The sequence below is a fragment of the Lagenorhynchus albirostris genome, chromosome 3 (genome assembly GCF_949774975.1).
Source record: "Lagenorhynchus albirostris chromosome 3, mLagAlb1.1, whole genome shotgun sequence".
Taxonomy (NCBI): domain Eukaryota; kingdom Metazoa; phylum Chordata; class Mammalia; order Artiodactyla; family Delphinidae; genus Lagenorhynchus; species Lagenorhynchus albirostris.
This window is the reverse complement of record NC_083097.1, coordinates 154,788,831-154,811,990: the sequence shown is the minus strand read 5'-3', so window position 1 is coordinate 154,811,990 and position 23,160 is coordinate 154,788,831. Positions and strand designations below refer to the sequence as shown.

At 46.3% G+C, this 23,160-nt stretch overlaps 1 protein-coding gene across 1 annotated transcript in view; it reads right to left on the bottom strand.

Moving 5' to 3' along the window:
* The window catches only part of ADAMTS2 (ADAM metallopeptidase with thrombospondin type 1 motif 2), a 247,397-nt gene that overhangs the window by 162,793 nt on the left and 61,444 nt on the right, over positions 1-23,160 (bottom strand). Inside the window, exon 3 of the mRNA XM_060144439.1 lies at positions 1,179-1,338. Within this exon, the coding sequence (XP_060000422.1) occupies positions 1,179-1,338 (160 nt within the window). The remainder of the gene's footprint in view (positions 1-1,178; positions 1,339-23,160) is intronic.

Here is a 23,160-nt window from a genome sequence, read left to right as displayed (position 1 = left end):
GGCTCTGAAGAGCACTGGGATTCCTGATGGGACAATTCCTTTGCAAAAGTATCTGATACCATTCCTTGAAATTAGAATGGTGCCTTGCCAGGCCGTACCCAATTGATCTGCCAGCTGGGAACTCAGAGAGACCTAAATTAAATGAGCCAAGGCTACTTGGGGCAATGGGGGTGTCTCGGCTAATCACAGTATAGCTGGGCTGGCCCAGTAGGGCCTCCGGGGCTCACGGTAAACATGCAGATGAGCCTGACTCAAGACCCAGGCCTCAATGCCCTGTCTGCTGCCACCTGCCCTGGTGATGGGCCAGCACAGCCAGGAATCTAGAACCCAAAACTGAGGGCTAAGCCCACCCTGCAAGAGCCAAGCACAGAGCCTGGGCACTGCCAGAACCACAGCCAGACCCCAACCTGGCCTCACTGAAGCCCGGGACCTGAGATCCTGAGAATGCTGGGGAGGTTTGGGCTGAGGGTAGGTGTGTCCTCCTGGAGGGCTCTGAGAGGCTGCACCGCCTGCCCAGTAGCTCCTTCCACACTCCTGGGCCCAGAGCGCACTTTGATTCTAAGCTGAAAAAGATAAAACCATATGAGTCTGTGCATAGGTTGCTGAGGCTGCTGGGAGCACTTCTGGGGTCTTTGTGGAGCACTTCCCTCCTCTCCTGGCATCTGAGCTGTCTCCCAGAGGGAGCAGGGTCCAATCGGGGCCAAAGAAGCACTCAGGGCCTTTCTCTGTGAGCAGCCAGGGAGGTGTGATCACCACTGCAGGGAAAGCACAGCACACAGGCAGGGGAAAGAGGCTAGGGATGGGGGCAAGGGGGCAGCAGACATCTTCTTCAGAGGCATAGGCTCAGAGACACAGGCGTGAGACTCAGGCCAGGGTACAGGCCTGGTCTGGGTCTTGCCTCTTCCCTGACACTTGCCAGCCCTAGACAGCCAAAGGTAAGACCCTCAGGCAGCCTTTACCGCCTGCTGTGGAGGCCTCAGACCTACAAGCTTATGGTCCACATACACCCAAAGCAGAGGTCCCTGACCCAGCATCCCAGCATGCCCACTGTGCTATGTGGTCAGCAAGGGCGGGTCTCAGCCTTGGCCTGGGACCAGAGCTATAGAAAGGGCACCTGGGTTCCCCAGGGGGGACATTCAGGATCCACCATGCAACCCTCCCACCTGCAGCAGCCTTACCTGTGTCCAGTGCCTGTGGCCCCCCCGGAGGAGGGGGTCTGGAGGTGGGCGGCCGGCGATACACCACATGCACACGGCCCTGCTCAGTCTCATTTGCCGCCAGACCCTTCTCCAGGGGCTCGATAAAGAACTCCTCCTCCTCCATACGGATCAGGCCAGCCTGCAGGGCAAAGATGAGACAGTTCAAATTCCCAGCGCACAGCAGACCAAGGAAGAGAAGCAGTGAGGAGGGCTGCAGAGAGCAGAACCTCCAACCTGGCTGAGCAGGGCCCAGTGAACACTGCCCAGCACCCCAGCTAGGTGCAAGGCTTGAACCCCAGGCTGAAGGGCACAAACAGGTGGGCCTAGAGGCCCCATCATTCCAGAAGCTCCACTTCCAGCCACCAAGGCCAGAGCCATTTGGGGGTGATGAACCCTGTCTGAGGAAGGGGTTCTTGCCTGGGTTATCCCCCACCTTCACCCCCAGGAGCCCAAAGTCCAAGACAAAGGCCAAAACTGTCAGGACTGAATCTGCCACAGATATATTCAGTTGGACCCAAAGAGTGTTTTCAAAGTTCTGAACCCAACACTCAAAATGATGAGATTTCATGTTTCAAAAATGGGATTCCATCTTTCCTTGGAAAATGCAGGCTCTGGCCACAATGCATGGCACACAGCAGTGGACACCACGGATGGAGCACGCGCCACTGCAGCTGGCCACAGTCCCCGCTGTCTATATCCTTGTATCCGGAACAGTCACCAGCCCAGACTCTACAGCAACCGAAGCCTCCCCCAAAACTGGCTATGGCTCTTCCATGCTGCAAAGCCCTCGATGAACCCTTTTCCCTTCAGGATTCAGGCTACTCTGTACTCCGGCATCCAAGGCTCTCAGCCTGCCACTGTCCTCTTTGCCCCCAGCTCACACCTCACATCAGTCGTTGAAACAGTCCTGTCCGTCCAATACAGTGCACACTGCCTGGCCTTCAGGCTCCTGAACCCACAAAGCCCTCAGCTTGGGAGGCCCTGCTCCTGCCCCTAGCCTTGGCCATCCGGTAAACTCTAATTCTCCCTTCAGTGCTTGGCTCAGACCCCCAAATGCCATGCCCCTACTGCAGGTACATGGCCCTGCCCTACCCTTGAGGCCATCCTGCCATCACTGCCCCATCCAGCTCCCACACTTTTGATTTTTTGGTCCATTATCCATAAACCAATAGTCTTACACTAGGAGTCCCCACTGTGTCAACCTGCAGATGTATTTCCTTTAGATCACACACTTATGACCCACTCGGGGTTTAGGGGTTTTTTAAAACCACTTTTTTGAGGCATGACTGACATGTAAAAAGATGTACATAGTTAATATATACAACTCAGTGAGTTTGGGAATGGTATACATTCATGAAACCATCACCACCATGAAGGCCATAAACATATCCATCACCTCTCACAGTATCCTCCCACCCTTTTTATTGTTATCATTTTTTTGTGGTAAGAACACTACATGTAATATCAACCATCTTAGCAAAATTTAAGTATATGATATTTTTTGATAGAATATTGTTATAGGCACTGTGCTATATAAAAGATCTCCAGAACTTACTTATCTTGCATAACTGAAATTCTGTGCTGTCTGACAATCACCTCCCATTTCCTCCTCCATCCAGCCCCTGGCAATCACCATCTGACACTCTACTTCTATGAGTTTGACCATTCTAGATTCTACACGTAAGTGAGATCTTGCAGTATTTGTCTTTCTGTGTCTAGTTTATTTCGCTTAGTATAATATCCTCAAGTTTCAGCCATTTTGTTGCAAATGGCAGGATCTCCTTCTTTATAAAGGCTGAATAATATTCCATTGTACGTATGTACCACATTTCTTTATCAATTTGTCATCCACAGATAGACATTTGGATTGTTTCCATGTCCATTGTGAATAATGGTGTAATAAACATGGGAGTACAGATATCTCTTCAGTATCCTGTTTTCATTTTCTTTGGGCACATTGCCAGAAGTGGGATTGTTAGTCACATGGTAGTTCTATTTTTAATTTTTTGAGGAACTTCCATATTGGTTTCCATAGTGACTAAACCAATTTTCATTCCCATCAACAGTGCACAAGGGTTTCCTTTCTCCACATCCTCACCAACACTTGTTATCTCTTGTCTTTTTGATAACTATTCTAACAGATGTGGCATGATATCTCATTGTGGTTTTAACTTGTGTTTCCCTGATGATTAGTAATATTGAGCACCTTTTTACATACTTATTGCCCATTTGTATGTCTTCTTTGGAAAAATGTTTGTTTGGGTCTTTTGCCCACTTTAAATTGATATATATATGGCTTTTGAGTTGTATGAGTTCCTTCTATATTTTGGATATTAATCCCTTATCCAATAAGAGGTTTGCAAATATTTTCTCTCATTCTCTAGGTTGCCTTTTCATCTTGTTGATAGTTCCTTTGCTATGCAGAAGTTTTATAGTGTGGTGTAGTCCCACTTGTTGATTTTTGCTTTTATTGCTTATGCTTTGGTGTAATAGCCAAAAAAGCATTGGCAAGACCAATGCCAAGGAGCTTTTCCCCTATGTATTCTTCTAAGAGTTTTATGGTCTCAGGTCTTAGGTTTAAGTCTTTAATCCATTACCAAATTAATCCATTTAATTTTTGTGAGTGATGTAGGACAGGGTTCCAATTTCATTCTTTTGCATGTGAATATTCAGTTTTCCCAGCACCATTTATTGAAAAGACCGTATTTTCACATTAATTATTCTTGGCTCCCTTGTCAAATATAAGTTGACTGTATATGCATAGGATTATTTCTGGGGTCTTGATTCTGTTCCCTTGGTCTATGTGTCTGTTTCTATGTCAGGACCATACTGTTTTGATTACTATAGCTTTGTAATATAGTTTGAAATCAGGAAGTGTGATGCCTCCAACTTTGTTCTGTCTCAAGATTGCTCTGGCTATTTGAGGTCTTTTGTGGTTCCATAAAAATTTTAGGATTTTTTTTCTATTGGAATTTGTAATTTTGATGGGGACTGCATTGAATATATAAATGGTTTGGGGCACTATGGATATTTTAACAATATTAACTCTTCTGATCCATGAACACAGTATATCTTTCCATTTATTTGTGTCTTCTTCAATATCTTTAATCAGTATCTTATAGTGTTCGGTGCACAGATCTTTCACTTCTTTGGGTAAATTTATCCCTAAGTATTTTACTATATTGGATGCTATTGTAAATGGAAATGTTTCCTTTATTTCTTTTTCAGATACTTCACTATTAGTGTATAGAAATGCAACTGACTTTTGTATGTTGATTCTGTATCCTAAAACTTTACTGAATTTGTTAATTAGTTCTAACAGTTTTTTTGGTGGAGTCTTTAGAATTTTCTACATACAAGATCCTGTCATAAGGAAACAGGGATAAGTTTACTACTTCTTTTCCTATTTGGATGTCTTTTATTTCTTTTCCTTGCTCTGGCAAGAAAGCAAGTTCCAGTACTATTTTGAATAGGAGAGGTGAGAATGGGCACCCTTGTCTTATTCATGATCTTAGAGAGAAAGCTTTCAACTATTCACCACTGAGTATGATATTAGCTATGGGCTGTCACATATGGTCTTTATTATTTGAGGTATGTTCCTTCTATACTTAATTTGTTTAGAGTTTTTATCATGAAAGATGTTGAATTTCGTCAAGTGCTTTTTCTGCACCTATTGAAACGTTCATATAAATTTTATTTTTCATTCTATTAAGGTGGTATATCACATCTATTGATTTGCATATGTTGAACCAAACTTGCATCCCAGGGATGAATCCCACTTGATCATGGTGTATAATCTTTTAAATGTACTGTTGAATTTGGTTTGCTAATATTTTGTCAAGAATTTTTTCATCTATATTCATCAGGGATATTCGCCTGTAGTTTTCTTTTCTTATAGTGTCCTTACCTGGCTTTGGTATTAGGATAATGCTGGCCTCATAAAAATGAGTTTAGGAGTGTTCCCTCCTCTTTAAATTTTTGGAAGAGTTTGAGGAGGGTTGACATTAATTCTTCAGTAAATGTTTGGTAGAATTTACCCATGACATCATGTAGTCTTGGGCTTTTCTTTGTTTGGAGATTTTTGATTACTGATTCAATCTCCTTACTCATTATTGGTCTGTTCAGATTATCTATTTCTTCATGATTCAGTCTTGGTAGGTTGTATGATTCTAGCAATTTATCCATTTCTTCTAGGTTGGTCAACTTGTTGGTGTATACGTATTCATAGTAGTCTCTTATGATCCTTTATATTTCTGTAATATCAGTTGTAATGTCTCCTCTTTCATTTATTATGAGTCTTCTCTTTTTCTTGGTAAGTCTAGCTAAACGTTTGTCAATTTTATTTTTTCAAAAAAACCAAATCTTAGTTTTGTTTATATTTTTCACTGTTTTTCTATTTTCTATTTCACTTATTGCTACTTTGATCTTTGTTACTTCCTTCCTTCTGCTAACTTTGGGATTAGTTTGTTCATCTTTTCCTAGTTCCTTGAGATATAAAGTTAGGTTGTTTATTTGAGATCTTTCTTTTTTATTGTAGGCATTTATTGCTATAAACTTTCCTCTCAGAACTGCTTTTGCTGTGTCACATAAGTTTTGGTATGCTGTGTTTCCATTTTTGTTTGTTTCAAGATATTTTCTTTATTCCCTTTTGATTTCTTCTTTGACCCAGTGGTTGTTCAGGAGTGTATTAATTTCTATGTATTGTGAATTTTCCAGTTTTCCTCCTGTTACTGATTTCTAGTTTCATACCATTGTAGTCAGAATAGTTACTTGGTATGATGTCAGTCTTTTAAATTTGCTAAGACTCGTTTTTTGACCTAATAATATATGACCTATCCTGGAAATTGTTGCATGCAGGCTTGAGAAAGCTGTGTATCCTGCTACTGTTGGGTGGAATGTTCTGTTAAATATCTGTTAGGGCCATTTGGCCTACAGTATAGCTCAAGTCCGATGTTTTCTTATTGATTTTCTGTCTGGATGATCTATCCATTGCTGAAAGTGGGGCACTGAAGTCTCCTACTGTTATTGTATTGTTGTCTATTTCTCCTTTCAGATCTATTACTATTTGATTAATATATTTAGGTGCTTTGATGTTGGGTGCATATATATTTACAATTGTTATATTCTCATGATGAATTACCACTTTATCATTATATAATGACCTACTTTGTTTCTCGTTACAGTTTTTTGACTTAGTCTGTTTTGTCTTATGTAAGTATAGCTTACCCCTGCTCTCTTTTGGTTTCCCTTTGCATGGAATATTTTTTTCCAGCCCTTCACTTTGAGCTTATGTGTGTCCTTAAAGCTGAAGTGAATCTCTTGTTGGCAGCATATAGTTGGGTCTTGGTTTTTTTTGTTTGTTTGTTTGTTTGTTTGTTTGTTTTAATCTATTCAGCCACTCTGTATCTTTTGATTGGAGAATTTAACCCACTTACATTTAAAGTAATTATTGATAAGTAAGGACTTACCAAAGCCATCTTGTTAATTATTTTTGGACTTTTTAAAATTCCTTTCTTCCTCTCTTGCTGTCTTCCTTTGTGAATTGATGACTTTCTGTAGTGGTGTACTTTGATTCCCTTCTCTGTATCTTGTGTGTATTTTTATCTTGTGTGTATAAAGGTTTTTGGTTACTCTGAGGCTTATTTGAAACATCTTAGAGATATAACAGTTTATTTTAAGTTAATAACAATTTAATTTCAACTGCATGCAAAAACCCTGAACTTTTATTCCTCACCTCCACATTTTATGTTTTTGACATTACAATTTACATATTTTTATATTGTGTATCCATTAACAAATCATCGTAGCTATAGCTATTTGTAATACTTTGGTTCTTTAACCTGTATACTAGAGTTAAGTAGTTAACACACCACCATATTACAGAATTAGAGTATTCTGAAGTTGACTATATACCTACCTTTACCAGTGTGTTATATATATTCACGTGTTTTCATATTACTAATTAGTGTCATTTTGCTTCAGCTTAAAGAACTCCTTTCAGCATATCTCATAAGGTAGATCTAGTAGTAATAAGCTCTCTTTTTGTTTGTGTGGGAAAGTCTTTATCTTGCCTTCATTTCTGAAAGACACTTTGCCAAGTAAAGCATTCTTTGTTGGTAGTTTTTTCCTTTCAGCACTTTGAATATATCATTCTACTCTCTCCTGGCCTGCAAGGTTTCTGCTGAGAAATCCACTCATGGCCTTATTGGGATTCTCTTGTATGACAGAAATTTTTTCTCTTGCTGCTTTTAAAATGATCTCTTTGTCTTTGCTTTTAGATAGTTTATTATAATGTGTCTTGGAGAAGATCATTTTGGGGTGACCTAGTAGCTTCATGAACTTAGATGTCTAAATCTCTCTCCAAGGTTTGGGAAGTTCTCAGCTACTGTTTCTTTAAATAAACCCTCTGCCACTTTCTCCCCCTATTTTCCTTCTTGGGCTTCAATATGCATAGATTGTTTCTCTTAATGAGCCCCATAGGTTTCCTCATTCCTTTTTATTCTTTTTTCTTCCTGCTCCACTGATTAGATCATTTCAAATGATCTGTCTTCTAGTTCACTGATTTTCTCTTCTGTTTGGTCCAGCTGATGTTGATGCTCTCTATTGAATTCTTCAGCCATTGAATTCTTCAGCTCCAAAATTTTGTTTGGTTCTTTTTATGTTTTATATTTCTTTGTTGAAATTTTCATTTTGTTCTTGTATTGTTTTCCTGATTTCATTAAATTGTTTATCTGTGTTATCCTGTAGCTTTCTGAGCATCTTTAAAACAATAATTTTGATTTTTTTGTCAGGCAATTCATGTATCTCATTTCTTGTGGGTCAGTTACTGGAAATTTACTGTGTTCCTTTGATGATGTGATGTTTCCCAAATTCTTCAAAATCTCTGTGCCTTGCATAGCTTTCTGCACATTTCCAGATTTTATGGACTGACTTCAGTAAGAAAGACCTTCACCTGCAGTGGGGTGGGGGGCACACTGGATCTAGTGATGCAGAGCACCAAGTGTGGGGAGTATGGTGGCTTTGGGTCCAGAGGAGAGGTGATGTCTCATTGGCTCAGGCTGCTAGATCCATGACATCAACAGTTGTGTGGTCCTTGGTGACAACTGCTGCAGGGAGTCCACAATGGCTGCAAGGACTCTCGAGGTCTTCAGTGGGGCCTCCAGGTCCAGCAGCTAGGGACCAGGTTATGCAGTGGTGGTGGCCAGAACCAGTGGTATGCACATACACAGCTTCAGGGGCCAGCTGCAGGTGCCTGGGTAGTAGCAGTGTCCAGTTGCAGACACACTCATGACAAGGGTCAGGGCCAGCAGGAAGGACAAGTGTCAACTGTGGGCACACTAGCAGCTACCTGAGCCCTGGCTGTTGATGTGCACTCTTAGGGCTGCAGGGTCTCACCATGGGGGCACACATGGCAGTGGAGGCTGGTGATGGGAATCAGGTTGATGGCATACATGTGCACAGCTGGAGGCTAGTCCTGAGTGTATGCACAGTGGTAGGGGTCAACCATAGTGGTCTAGTCTGGCGTTTTGCACTTATGCAGCTGCAGAGGCCTGGGCCAGTTGCCCGTGCAGATCCTTGTTGAGGACGGGGTGGGGATGGAGGAAGCAAGAGGGCTCAGGTGCCTGGTGTCTGTGAATGCAAAAACCTGTAGAGCAAAACCTCAGCTCTAAAATCTGCAGGAGGTTTGCAGCAGCTGTGCTGGCCATTGGTTTCTTCAGTAGTGAAAGCTGCTGGGGTCCTCTGCAGAGCAGGCCACAAAGAACCATGGTCGCTCCCACTACATGGCTGGTGGGAGCCCCTGTCCTTCTTCCTTGTTCCTAGCTGTTTCTATTCATCTCACCTTTGCTGGTCTCTGGGTGGGGTGAAACCAAAGTGGGTCCTTTGTGCGGTGCCCAAAGAGGCTAGGGAAACTGGTCGCTCACCCCACTCTCCCTTTCCCAGTGAGGGAAACTCTTTCTTGCTGGGGATGACAGGATGATGCAGGCAGAATGAAGCTATCTTCCCTCTCTTCTTGTGTAGTTATTCTCAAGTTTTTTGTTCCACTGTGTTACTGAAGTTTCTTAAGTGGACTCCTGAGCTCTCCTAGAGTTGTTTTTGTTCATGGATAGCTGTTTAATTAATCATCTTTGTTGGGGGATGGAGGCTGGGGTCCCCTAACACATCAACTTAGTGATTTCACTCAGGGGTTTTTAAAAGCTTGAATTAGTTGCTCCGACTTAAGAATCAGAGGGTTCCACGTAAATGAGCAGATTTCCAGATTCTCTCAAAACATCAGAAAGGCCGGCATTTCCTGTTGTCCATCCGCTTAGCTGGCAGTGGCCAGAGGTCCCCTTTAGGGTTCTCCCCTTGAGCATCCAGAGGGAATACAGCCCTGCCAGCAACTACTTTGGCCTCCAGACCTGTGAGAGAGAAAGTTTCTATTGTTTTCAGTAATTTCCAACAGCTGCAGGAAATTAATACATGGTCCCAGTGGGTAGTGGGATGAAGTGGGTGGCCATTCACTGAACAGCACAGAATGAGGCGCAAGAGCTGCAGACCCCTGGGGACACAGGTTTAAGGCATCTTGGACTTCTGGGGAAGGGGTCCAGGACAAAGAGGAAGGGCAGGAGCCAGAGCGATGAGGCTCAAGATTGGGACACCAAGGTCACCAGACTGTGGGAAGATACAGGAGAGGAAGGACCCATGGGAACCCTGCAAGCCCCCACACTCTGACTCATCCCTGGGTCCCAGGGCCCTTCCAGGCCTGGAGAGGGTGAGCAAATGTTTGCAAGATGAGTAAATAAATGACCCCAAAACTGCAGGACGTGTTCTCTGAGAGAGAGACAGATGGCAGGGTGAGTATACTGTGGGCCATCCCCTTCTACCGGCACATGGTTAGGCATGGACATATATACACTAACAAACGTAAGGTAGATAGCTAGTGGGAAGCAGCCGCATGGCACAGGGAGATCAGCTCGGTGCTTTGTGACCACCTGAAGGGGTGGGATAGGGAGGGTGGGAGGGAGGGAGATGCAAGAGATATGGGAACATATGTATATGTATAACTGATTCACTTTGTTGTAAAGCAGAAACTAACACACCATTGTAAAGCAATTATACCCCAATAAAGATGTTAAAAAAAAAAGTGTTTACAATAGCAAACATTTCTCTACGCAGCCATTGACATTTCCCATGTTTGTGGTTTGGGGGAAGACTGGTGTCTCAAACCCCTCTAATTAATGGAACCCATTCAAGGACATGTGGCAGGGTGGCAGCAGGTGAACGGTTTGGGAGTCTGGTGTTCTGAGTTCCCGGCACCATTTCTGTCTGGCCAGGTTGCCTCGGCCCAGGTGCCAAAGCTCCTGGGCCTCCAATTACTCGCCTGTAAAGGGGGGCGGTTCTCCCTCCCCTCATGTGGTTGCTGCAGGAGCATATGCAGCCTGGGAGGCACTCAGAACCAGGGCACAGGTAAGAAGCACTCTGCAACCCAAGTGATGTCATCCACCTGCTTGCTTTCCAAAGGAGAAAACTGAGATTGAGGGGCGGGAAGGCCTGCCCCAAATGGAATGAGTATCTCCTGGGTGGAGACCAGGCCTACCCTGACAATTAAGGCAGGGCACTGGGGCATCAGGGTCCAGCAGGGCAGCCCCCTCTTCTGGAGGGACACTTGTACCCCAGGCTTAGAGCCATCTATGCCACAGGCCCAGCATCCTGGGGTTGTTCTGGAGGGACCCAGCGTGACAATGACCCAGAAGCCAATCTGGTGAGGAGCAGTCCTCTCTGGCCTGAGAGACCCCAGGACAATTTGGAGTCTCCCCGTACACAGGAGTCGGGTTCTTCTCCTTGACCGGCCTTATGATGAAAGGCTGCTGGGCTGACGAACGGGCACTGGATCTCTTTGATGCTGACCTCTACCTTGCTGTTGTCAGGAAGCCAGGGCCCAAGTTGGTCAAGATGCCTGGCAGGGAACCTCCCAAGGGCCCATCTGAAGGGCAATGAAGTGCCCTGAGATAAGTCGGAAGTATGGCACCAGTTTACTCAGGTTTCCTCGTGCAACCAGAGACTTCAAATTGACGGTTCTCTCATGGAGAAGTTATACCCCTCACCAGCAACAGCCCGTCTCTGACAGGTACTGTGGAACATAACTGGGGGTCACATTGATGAACATGGATGGCACCTGCCCCAAGAGCAGAAGGTCACCACTCGAGACCAGTGGATGACCACCCCAGACCAGCATTCGGTCACCCTGAGGCCACCTCAAGACCAGCACTGACCGTCCCAGGAGCAATGGATGACCACCTGAGCCCAGCGGCTGATCACCCCTCAAGGCCATTGGCCAGAGTACTGCCTGGTGAGGGGCCCTCCACAAAGAAAGCAGGGTTCCTTTTATTGCCTGATTTTCAAGCATTTTAGTATGCATGCCAGGAATGATCTGTCTGAAAAACTGCAAAAGAAAATTGACAAGAGGACAAGGTACAGAACGTGGGCTATGTTTTGCTGAGTTTTTTCCAGGACTTTGATTTTCCTGCTGCCAGTGGTAAGTATATCTGGTTTTACATGTAATTTTTATTAATAAGAATCAGTTTCTTCTCCCCACTTGGTAAATATTAAAGAAGTCTCTGAAGCACACTGAGATGAAGGGCATTCAATCAGGAGCCTGCCCGTGTCTGTCCAGACTGGTGTTCCACGGAGGGGCTGACACCCAGACCCTGGCTCTCACCTGAAATCCACTCTGCTCTTGAACTCTGTGACTGTCAGCCTAACGTGGCCAGGAGGGAGGCTCATGGGAGGACTCTATTTTCGAACCTCAGGTGGCTCCACAGAGGCCTGGAACCTGGCAGTTCTTTGGTCATCAAATCAAATCACTAGTTCTCAGATCTTGGTGAATTATAAGATGCCTGCCCTACCTCCTCCTTCCTCTATGCCCTGTTCCTTTGTTGTTTGGTTTTTTACTTTTTTTTTTTTTTTTTTTAAGCTGCACCACACGGATTGTGGCATCTTAGTTCCCTGACCAGGGGTTGAACCTGGGCCCTGGCAGTGAAAGCACCAAGTCCTCACCACTGGACCACCAGGGAATTCCCTGCTGTTTGGTTTTTGATGAAGTAGTCACTAGAAATGGAAACTAAAAGTTAAACATTTATCAGAATCAAGAGGCTTGACAGATATCCTCTGTTACTTTGAATTTTAAAGCACTAGAGATACTGACACTCTCAGTGTTGGGGTCTCACAGGCAAGCAAGTGTGCATCCTGGTCCTATGTGTGAGGTGCCCAGTTTGCCATCCCCACTGGCTCCTTCAGTGGAAGCCACAGGCTGCAGCATGTGGCAGGCACCTGCGTGTGTGTGATGGGGACCAGGTCTGTCACTCAGCCTTGTCATTCTTGCAACCTCCGGCACCAAGACTGTCAGGTGTCTGTCAAGGTTGCAGAAGTGACAATCAAGAATAGAGAGAAAAAAAGAAGTTGCTCCAAAAACAGAAGGATCTAGATTTTGATAGAGGACAAGACAGCATGCATCTGCATCAGCTCACATTCGCCCCAGACTCAACCTTGCTCTGATACACATGCATGTGCACACACACACAAACACACACACACACTCTCTTGCCACAGGAATTCCCCCAAAATGCTGGCATCTGGTAAGATTCCTACTCCTGGAGATATTTTAGCTCCAAGAGAACTGTATCCTTTCTTCCATTCTTCCTTTTGGTAATGAACCCATGAGATTCAGTTGGGCACCAGCCTCCCCTGCAGGGAGAGAGGCCACATGGCGAGGCCTGGTCTGATGATGGTGTAGTGGTGACACTGCCAAAACGGGGTCTGCCACTTCCAGGGCATCTCACCCAGCCTGCTTGGGCACTCTTTCCCCTCCCAGCTCCCTGGGGAAGACAAGGGCAACCCTGGAAGCTTGATGGGGAGGGGACTGGACCCCAACCGCTGACCCCTCATAGGAATTAGAACCAAATCCCATTGGATTTACGTCCCTCCATCCTAGCTACTAAGGGCTCCTTCACAGTTCAGCATCACAGCAGATGTTTTGCATATTGATTTTTCCACTTTTCCAAAAGTAGCACCAGCCATCTCTTGGGGGGAACTGGCCACTAGCAAGTGACAGCAATTCCATGGAGTCATTTGTCTTCTCCCCTGTGTCTCTGTCAGCTACTGTTCTAACCCTTCCAGAACATCACCTTCTGGAGCGGTCTGTCTATGGATGCCCTTGCCTCCCCTGCTCTCTGCCTCATTTGGTGGATCCACGGGGCCTCGCCATGTGCCATCCACACCCCTCCTTCCTCTTGGAAAGCCATTCCTCCTCCTGGTGTGTAGGCCACAGCCTGTCCTCCCAGTTCAGAGGGGAAGCTATGGCTGGAACTGGGCCTTGCAGGGTTCTACTGAGCTGAGTGACCACAAACAGAGTCATCCCTGAGCGCCACAGAGCCCCGACAAGTTCACTTGACAGGTCATGCCCCTTCTTGGAACTGGTTTCAGGACCTCTGGATCCTTTGCTCCAGAAAGTCCCTCTTTGGCCTTAAGATGGCCAGAGTCAGTTTCTGAGGCTCAAAACCATTAAGCCCTGTGCTCAGCCGGGTGCTAAGGAAGGCCAGACCCCACTTTGAAGGGCAAGGTGGAGGGAGAGATGGCCACAGGGAGCAATCACTGGATGCAGAGCCAGGAGACCTGGCTCCAAATCCTGGTCTTGGGCCAGCCCTGTTCCCTCTGCAGCCCCCTTAAGTGCAAAGTGAGGAGCGGAGCCAGATGACCTGCAAATTAGGGGCGTGGTGCCACCTGTGTGACCCCTGGGCTTCAGTCCCCACTGTAAGCCAGGTGTTCTACAGGAGCCTTCAAATACAGTGTGAATTCAAACCCCCCTAAAATTCTTTAAGGCAAAACATTTCATTTCCAGAGGACTCTAAGGTTCAAAGAAGTTAAACTACTGCTCAGATTTCCCAGCGGGGCAGGAACAGTCTCGGGAACATAGCCTTGCCCTCCCAACACTGGCCCCCAGCAGATCCAGCAGGGAGGGCACCAAACCCCAGCATTCTCTTCACCACCATTGCAGTTTTTGCCTTACTCAACTTTGTTAAATTCTAGCTCGATATTCCTAACTGCTAAGACTCTGAGCCTGAATCCTGATCTCTCCCCTTATAAACAATTACAGAGGCATTAAAGATCTGTTAGTATCAAACTGAGACTATCCTTGACTCAATCAGAAAGCTTAAAATAGAGTTAAAAAGGGAATAATTTTCTCACTATGAAACTCATGCTTTTTAAAATATATAACAGCTTTACTGGGCTATAATTCACATATCATACAATTCATTCACTTACACTGTACAATTCAACTATCACCACAATCGATTCTAGAATATTTCAAAACACCCCAAAAAGAAACCCCGTACACATCTACGGTCCCTCCCCATTTTCTCCCAATACCCCCACCGACCCTGCTGCCACGCACTAGCCCCTGCAACCGCTAATCTACTTTCTTTCTCTATGGATTTCCTTATTCTGGACACTTCATATAAATTGAATCATATAGTATGTGACCTTTTGTCACTGGTTTCATTCACCTAGTAAAATGTTTTCAAGATTCCAAATAAGGTCAGTACTTAAATTCACTTTTATTGTCCAATAATACTCCATTTTACAGATATACCACATTTTATTTACCCATTCGCTGGTTGACGGACATTTGGGTTGTTTCCACTTTTTGGCTTTTATGAATAATGCCACTTTGAACATGTAAGCACAAGTTTTTGTGTGGACATATGTTTTCATTTTTCTTGAGCACAGATCTAGGAATGGAATTGTTGGGTTATATGGTAACTCTGTGCCAGACTGTTTCCCAAACGTGCTGCACCATTTTACATTCCCACCAGCAGTGTTCCAATTTCTCCACGTCCTCACCAACAGCTGTTATTATCTACCTTTTTTCTCCTAGCCATCCCCATGTGTATGGAGTGATATCCCATTGCGGTTTGGATTAAAATTTTCCTGATAACTAAGGATGCTGGGCATCTTTTCATGCGCTTATTGGCCATGTGTTTCTCTTCTTTGGAAAAATGACTATTTAGACTCACTGCTCATCTTTTAATTGGATTAATTTCCTTTTTGAATTGTGAGAGTTCTTTATATATTCTAGATACAATTCCCTATTAGATATACAATGTGCAAATATTTTCTATCATTCTGTAGGTTATCTTTTGACTTTCTTGGTGGTGTTCTTTGAAGTTATAAAGGACATTCATAAAGTCCACCTTATCTATTTTTTCTTTTATCATTTGTGTGCTCTTGCTGTCATATCTAAGGCTTTGCCTAAACCAAAATAATAAAGATTTACTCCTACATTTTTTAAGAGTTTTATAGTTTTAGATCTTATATTTAGATCTATGATCCATTTTGAGTTAATCTTTCTATGGTATGAGGTAGGGATCCAACTTCATTCTTTTGCTTGTGGATATCCAGTTGTCCCAGCACCATTTGTTGAAAAGACTATTCTTTCCTCCACTGATGTCTTGGCACTCTTGTCAAAAATCAATGTGAAGTTATTTCTGGATTCTCAGTTCTATTTCATTGATCTATATGTTTATCATTCTGCCAGTACCACACAGTCTTGACTACTGTAACTTTGTAGTAAGTTTTGAAATCAGAAAGTGAGTTCTCTAACCTCATTCTTCTTTCTCAACATTATTTTGACTATTTTGGGTTTCTTGTATCTTCATATGAATTTTAGCTTGTCAATTCCTGACAAGAAGCCAACTGGGATTGTGACAGAATACAATGTTTTTTAATGTCATGTTTGGTGTCACATTAATTCACCTCTTATGCTAACCCTCGAGGAATGCTTGCCTAGAGAGAACACTGCATTAGAAACCAAGAGATTGGGATGGGAACCTTAATTCTGCAGACTAACCAGATATGTGACCTTGAGCAAATCAGAGCCTTAGGAAGCTGTGGTGTGTAGAGGCACTGTACTCACCTCTACTGCTAGAGAGAATCCTCTCAATAGCACCCACCTCAGCTCCACTTTACATCTCTCTCCATCATTCCTCACCTGCCACTTAATGCAGCCCAGACTTGAATTAAAAATCTAAAATCTAGTCCCCACAAATAGGGAAATCACAGGTTAAAATAACAGAATTGACCTCTTCATCCATTCTGCTGTGATAATTATGGTTACAAACCAGAAGTCATTTACCATATATTCTGGAAAGGAAATCTATGCAATGTAAAATTAATTCATGATTTGACTTTAATAACGTGGGGCAAAAATTGTCAAACAAGTCAGCAAAAATGAAAGAAAAGGGTAGAGGAGGTAGAAGAAGTAGTTAACGGCATTAATTTCTTAAATTTCCATAAAAGGATCAATAGTTACTGACAAGCTGCTAAAGTTGATAGCCATAAGTTTAAGAATACTAAAAAAGCCACAATTAGAAAAATTAATATATTCCTTCTGAATAACTGAAGATGGAGAACAGATCATACAGCAAATAGAAAAACAGCAAAAAAAGCATAAAAACAAAAAAAAATAAGTAAGTTGACAGAAGTAACAACAAATATATCTGTTATAATAATAAATGTAAATGGTCAGATTACTTCCAAAAATCTCTATGACTTGCCAAAAAAAACGACAAAAAAGGCCAGGCCAAAAGAGTTTTACAGGTGAGACTTTTCACCACTTAAGGAACAAATATATCCATGTCATATTGTTGACTAAGGAAGGCAGGCCCATCTCCAGTATGATGATGCACTTATGTAAAGTCATCTGTGTCTCCGTGCCTAATGCCAGCACAGCCTAACAATGCAGGGCAAGTCCACCAAGTCACTCGGCTTTGATTCAAATGCTGTCTTCAGCACTGGCTAACTGTGGACTCTGAGCTTCAGTGTTGCCAGGGTACAACAAGGATAATAGAAGTAATTGCACAGTTGGTTTGAGGGTTAAACCAGATAAAGCACCTGGCACACTGCATAATAAACTAGCCCGACATCATCATTATTAGTAAGACGAAATGAGAGTTGTCTGGACACACATATAACAAAGAGTTAACAGTGTCAAGGTTTGGAGTGAGTTTTGCTTTTTTATTAGTATTTTCTGTAGTTTTCAAGGTTTTTTGTTTTTTTGGATTTTTTAACAAAAGGCACACATCAAAACAGACAATTTGTTTAAAGAAAGGAGCAGGGAAGGGGGAAAGGGGCAGGGAGAGAAAGATAAGGGAGAAAAAAATAGGATAAACAAGATGCTGACAAGAACCCTTCACAGAGACAAAAGTAGGGCCTGGCCAGTCAGTGTTCTCACTAAATCAGGCAGCACCAGGATGGCTCCCACGGGAGCTGGCCTGTCCAGTCTGTGAGAGTCCACACCAGTGCCGGGGAGGGCCTCCAGGAGCTGGTCTCCCAGCCTGGCCAAGAGACAGGGGTCAGCAGGTCAGGCGCAGACCCCAGGACCACAGCAGGCCTGCCCATCCATCACAAGACCTGACACCCATCCCTGCCAGATGCTCTGGCTGACATTCCCCAGGTCTTGCTCAGCATGAAGACCGTGTCGGGGAATGTCCCCAGTCACAAATTAACATTCACATAAATAACAGGGAGCTCGCCACTGGAGAAGAAAAATGACTCTTGCTGTAGGAACATTTGCCAAAATATCAAAAAGTGGAATTTTTCTTTCTGAGCTCCCATATCTCACCAGCTGGGCCCCAGCAGACTGTGGCCTTGAGACTCAAGCTGGAAGTGAGCTAACAGGATAAGGTCCAAGTTCCTTGATCAATGTCAAGGTCTGTCAACAGACACTCCCCTGAGCTGGCACCCAACGCTAGGGCATCCCAGCCTGCATAACACACACACCACCAGCTAGAACCCAACACATTTGCACTGCTGTCCCAGCAGGCCTCCCTGCCTCCTTGGAGGCCATGCACACCCTGCCCTTCCTCCCATCCTCCGACTTGGCTGGGACCAGCATGTCTGAGCCCCACCACCACCCCCAGCCTGGTCCAGTCAGGGTCTGGTCGGGGGCTGGGGAGCTGGGGCACTTGCCTAACAGCACCGATGTCTGCTTTATCCCTAGATGTGTGTTATTTGAGGTGCTGAGGACTGCTATGAAGGGGCTAATATCCCCATAAGCAATGTTACTGGTGGCAGGGGCCCTGGGCGAAGGTGTCACCAACCACCTGTACCCATGAAGCCCCAGACTCTGCACACACTTTCACTCAGTCATCCTGGACCTCCTGGAGGTCCTTGCTGGCAAGCAAAGCCCACAAGGCTCACGTGCCTGGCAACCCCAGGACTACCCCTTGGCATTCAAACTGGCTCACTCCACACCTGCCAGCTCCGATGCTCCAGGAAAAAGCTTTTGACACACATCCTCCCACAAGATGCCAGGGCCAGCACCTCCTCCATTACCTCTGCCTTAGTCTGCTCAGGCTGCCTCAACAAAATACTGCAGTCTGGGTGGCTTCAACAGCAGAAATTTATCTTCTCACAGTCGTGGAGGCTGGAAGTCAGAGATCAAGATATCAGGAGGGTTATCAGCAGGGCTGGTTTCTTCTGAGGCCTCTCTCCTTGGCTTTTAGGGGGCCATCTTCTCCTTGTGTCCTCACATGGTCACCCCTCTATGTTTGTCTGTGTCCAAATTTCCTCTTAAAAAGGAAGTCACATTGGATTAGGGCCCCACCCACATGACCTCAATGTAACTTAGTTAACACCTGGAAAGAACTTATCTCCTGTTTGGGAGTCACATTCTGAGGTACCAGGGGTTAGGACCTCAACATTTGAATGGGGGTTGAGGGGACACAATTTAGCCCAGAACAGCCTCCATGCACCAATGCTGCCCAGATTCAGAGCTGGCTGCTGGCAGGGGTGCCAGGTGGTCCCTGGGCCCAGAATGACAGAGCTGGGCAGGTCTGCTGCTCAGAGAGTGACTCTGGGCAGCAGAAAGGAGGGTCAACCCCTGAGTCACACCCAAGTGGGCCAGCATTCAGGCAAGTTGGAGCACACCCAAGGCTGGCCTCATGGGACTCCTGACACTCCCTCCTTCTAGAGTGGACATTCTCACTCCCATGAGACAGAGCAGTGAGCGCAGGCCCAAGGGGATGGGAATGCTGCACAGCCAGATAAGCACATGTGAGGACCCTGCCTTCCAACCCAACTCCCTTTCTGGGAACCAGAGGGAGCCTTGCTCCAGAGCCCCACTTGGGGCAGCTCCAGGCTGGCATCAGTCCTCCACTCTTGCAGAGAGGAGCTAAGGCTCCTGGCAAGGGGCTCCCCACATGTCCACAGTACCCCAGAATTTTATGGGCTCCCAAGGCTGAGCCCACCCAGCTGTGGAAGACATGGGGATGTAACTCTAGATGGGCAGAACATCTGAAGATGCAACGCCCCTTCTAGAAAGGAAGCCCTCAGTTCCAGGGGCCCAGGAGGCAGTGTCCTGCTCCTTTCCACGTGGGATGCTGCTCCAGGAGGATCCACTCGGCCAGAGGGGAGACACGGGCTCACCAATGGTCCAGTGGCCTGGCTGATGGACGAAAGTTGGTTTGGTGGGCCGGGCTGCTACCCAGGTTGCTGTGGGGCAGCTAGACTCCATGGGAAGCCTACAGCCTCAACCCAGAATCCCCTTAACACAGATCTGGTTGGGGTGGGGGCAGGGTGGGAGCAGCCAGGGCCACAGCAGGAAGCAGGGACACTAGGTCTTGCTCAGAGCAGCAAGGGGAAGATGCACTGCCCAACGGATGTGTCCCTCAGAGACACAAAAACCCTGGCAGAAGAAAGCGCAGGCTACCACTCAGACCCCAAAGCAAGTCCCTGTGCTTCACTGTGCGGTGCTGGTTCAGCCTTCCTCCTCCTGAGCCTCAGTTTCCCCAAAGGTAGAAGGCAATGTCACAAGGGTGAGGTTGGGGGGTGTCCTATGGGCCCACACCTGCTGGGCACCCAGGTCGTGAAGTTTTCCGGGCAGAGGAGCCTGGCTTTCCGTGTTCACCACAGGCCATCGCCTCCCTGGGTCTCTGGGCAACCAGCCCCTCTCCAGGCACCTCAGGCCTCACGCTCACAGAGAACCTGGCGCCCTGCCTGACTTTGGTTTCTTTGGAATCCGGCTTCTTTTCCTGCTCGGATCTCTAGGGCTTGCGGTGGTATCCGGGGCAGGCTGACCGCCAACCGTCCTCTGTCAGCCTGTCCAGCTGCTTCTCCTGGGTGGGCAGCCCTGCCAGGGCCCAAGGCTTTCCACTGTCCCTTCTTGTCCAGATTTCCCAAAACAAAAATCAGGCCACACCATCTGATGAAGGATCTTGTCTGGTTTATTTATGGGGAAAGACAGGGCTATAAGGGCCAGGTTCTCTGGGCTGTGGCCAGGCTACTCCACAGGCCCTCAGATTCTGCCTACGCTGCATCCTCCCTCGTCAAGCATTGAGGTCTTGGGTTAGGGAATGGGTCCCAGCACCAGTGACCTTGAGATGTTTATTAATTCCAGAGCCAGGATGGCAGCCCATATGCCCCTGGGCCCTTCTGTGAGTCATCACTGCCTAGACATGGGGCCTGAGCAGCAGGGCCAACAATGACCAAAGGCACTACATCCAAAATAAAGGCAGGCTCAGTGGGCCCACTGTCACTGGATGCCGCGGGGAATTCAGGGGACGTTCCCACATGGAATCAAGTGCCCCATAGGCTCCTGCTCCCAACAGGGGACCCCCATGTGTTGCACTGGGAGACAGTGGTAGAGTCCCAGAGTATAAAAGGTGACATCAGACAGATGTCTGGTCCCCTCCCTACTCCAAATTCACCCATGGAAACCCGGGCATGGCATGGCATGGCACACACACACGGCAACACAGCCTGCCCACCGGCAGCGCCCAGCCTGGCTCTTGGGGTCTCCACTGGAAGCCGGCAGGAGAGCTGACGGCAGCTCCAAGCAGGTACAGACCACATGTACCCCAGGCCAACCCTAAGAGGAGACTGCTGCTCCAGCCATCTCTCACAGCCCTGGGAGTGCCTCCCCTCCTTCACGGCTCCACTCACAACAATGCTCCGTCTTCAAAGACAGCTTGTCTCACCACCCCACGTGAAATGATGCAGCCACTGTGGGAAACAGTATGGCGGTTCCTCAAAATTAAAAATAGAACTACCGTATGACTCAGAAATTCCACTTCTGAGTATGTACCCAAAAGAACTGAAAGCAGGGTCTCAAAGAGATATTTGTACACCCATGTTCACAGCAACATTATTCACAATAGCTAAAATGGGTAAGCAACCCAAGTGTCCCTCAACGTATGAATGGATAGCAAAATGTGGCATACACATACAATGGAATATTATTCAGCTTTAAAAAGAAAGGAGGGCTTCCCTGGTGGCACAGTGGTCGAGAGTCCACCTGCTGATGCAGAGGACGTGGGTTCATGCCCTGGTCCAGGAAGATCCCACATGCCATTGAGCGGCTGGGCCCGTGAGCCATGGCTGCTGAGCCTGCGCGCCCGGAGCCTGTGCTCCGCAACGGGAGAGACCACAGCAGTGAGAGGCCCGCGTACCGGAAAAAAAAAAAAAGGAGATTCTGACACATGCTACAACCTTGATGGACCTTGAAGACATTAGGCTAAGTGAGACCAGACAATCACAAAAATACAGATACTGTATGAATTCACTGATATCCTAGAGACAGAAGGCAGAACAGTGGTTGCTAGGGGATGGGAGGAACGGGGAAGTGGGGAGTTATTGCTTAATGGGTATAGAGTTTTGGTTTCACAAGATGAAAAGAGTTACAGGGATGGATGATGGTAATAGGTGCACAAAAATATGAATGTATTTAACACCACTGAGCTGTGCTCTTAAAAATGGTTTAAGATGGTAAAGCTTTGGTTAAGTGTATTTTACCATAATGAAAAAACAACTTTTTAAATCATACCCAAGCACGTCAAAAGGATAGAGGATCCAAATTGAAGGTGCTCTCATTTGCCAAATCTGGGATAACTTTAACAAAATAACAAATAATAATAGTAACAGGTTATAACCCATAGAATAAAATACATATCCACAAGTCCATACTGGTATAAATAAATAACTGGCTTTTTGGTGCGGCTCATGGCACGATCTGGCAGGCCTAAGCCAAGGAGTACTTCCCAGAACTTCTGCTGCCAGTGTCCTTGTCCCTTGGTGAGCCATAGCTTTCCCCCCGCCTCTGCAGGAGACCCTCCAACAGTAGCAGGTTCACCAAGCCTATATCCTCAAAAAGAATCATATAAAATTAAATCAGTGGAGAGAGGGGCAAGATGGCAGAAGAGTAAGACATGGAGATCACCTTCCTCCCCACAGATACATCAGAAATACATCTACACGTGGAACAACTCCTACAGAACACCTAGTGAACGCTGGCAGAAGACCTCAGACCTCCCAAAAGGCAAGAAACGCCCCACGTACCTGTGTAGGGCAAAAGAAAAAAGAATAAACAGAGACAAAAGAATAGGGATGGGACCTGCACCAGTGGGAGGGAGCCGTGAAGGAGGAAAGGTTTCCACACACTAGAAGCCCCTTCGCAGGCGGAGACTGCGGGTGGCGGAGCGGGGGAGCTTCGGAGCCGTGGAGGAGAGCACAGCAACAGGGGTGCGGAGGGCAAAGCGGAGAGATTCCCGCACAGAGAATTGGTACCAACCAGCACTCACCAGCCTGAGAGGCTTGTCTGCTCACCCGCCAGGGCAGGCGGGGCTGGGAGCTGAGGCTCGGGCTTCGGTCCGAGCGCAGGGAGAGGACTGGGGTTGGCGGCGAGAACACAGCCTGAAGGGGGCTAGTGCAACACGGCTAGCCGGCAGGGAGTCCGGGGAAAAGTCTAGACCTGCCAAAGCAGCAAGAGACTTTTTCTTCCCTCTTTGTTTCCTGGTGCGCGAGGAGAGGGGATTAAGAGCGCTGCTTAAAGGAGCTCCAGAGACGGGCGCGAGCCGCGGCTATCAGCGCGGACCCCAGAGACGGGCATGAGATGCTAAGGCTGCTGCTGCCGCCACCAAGAAGCCTG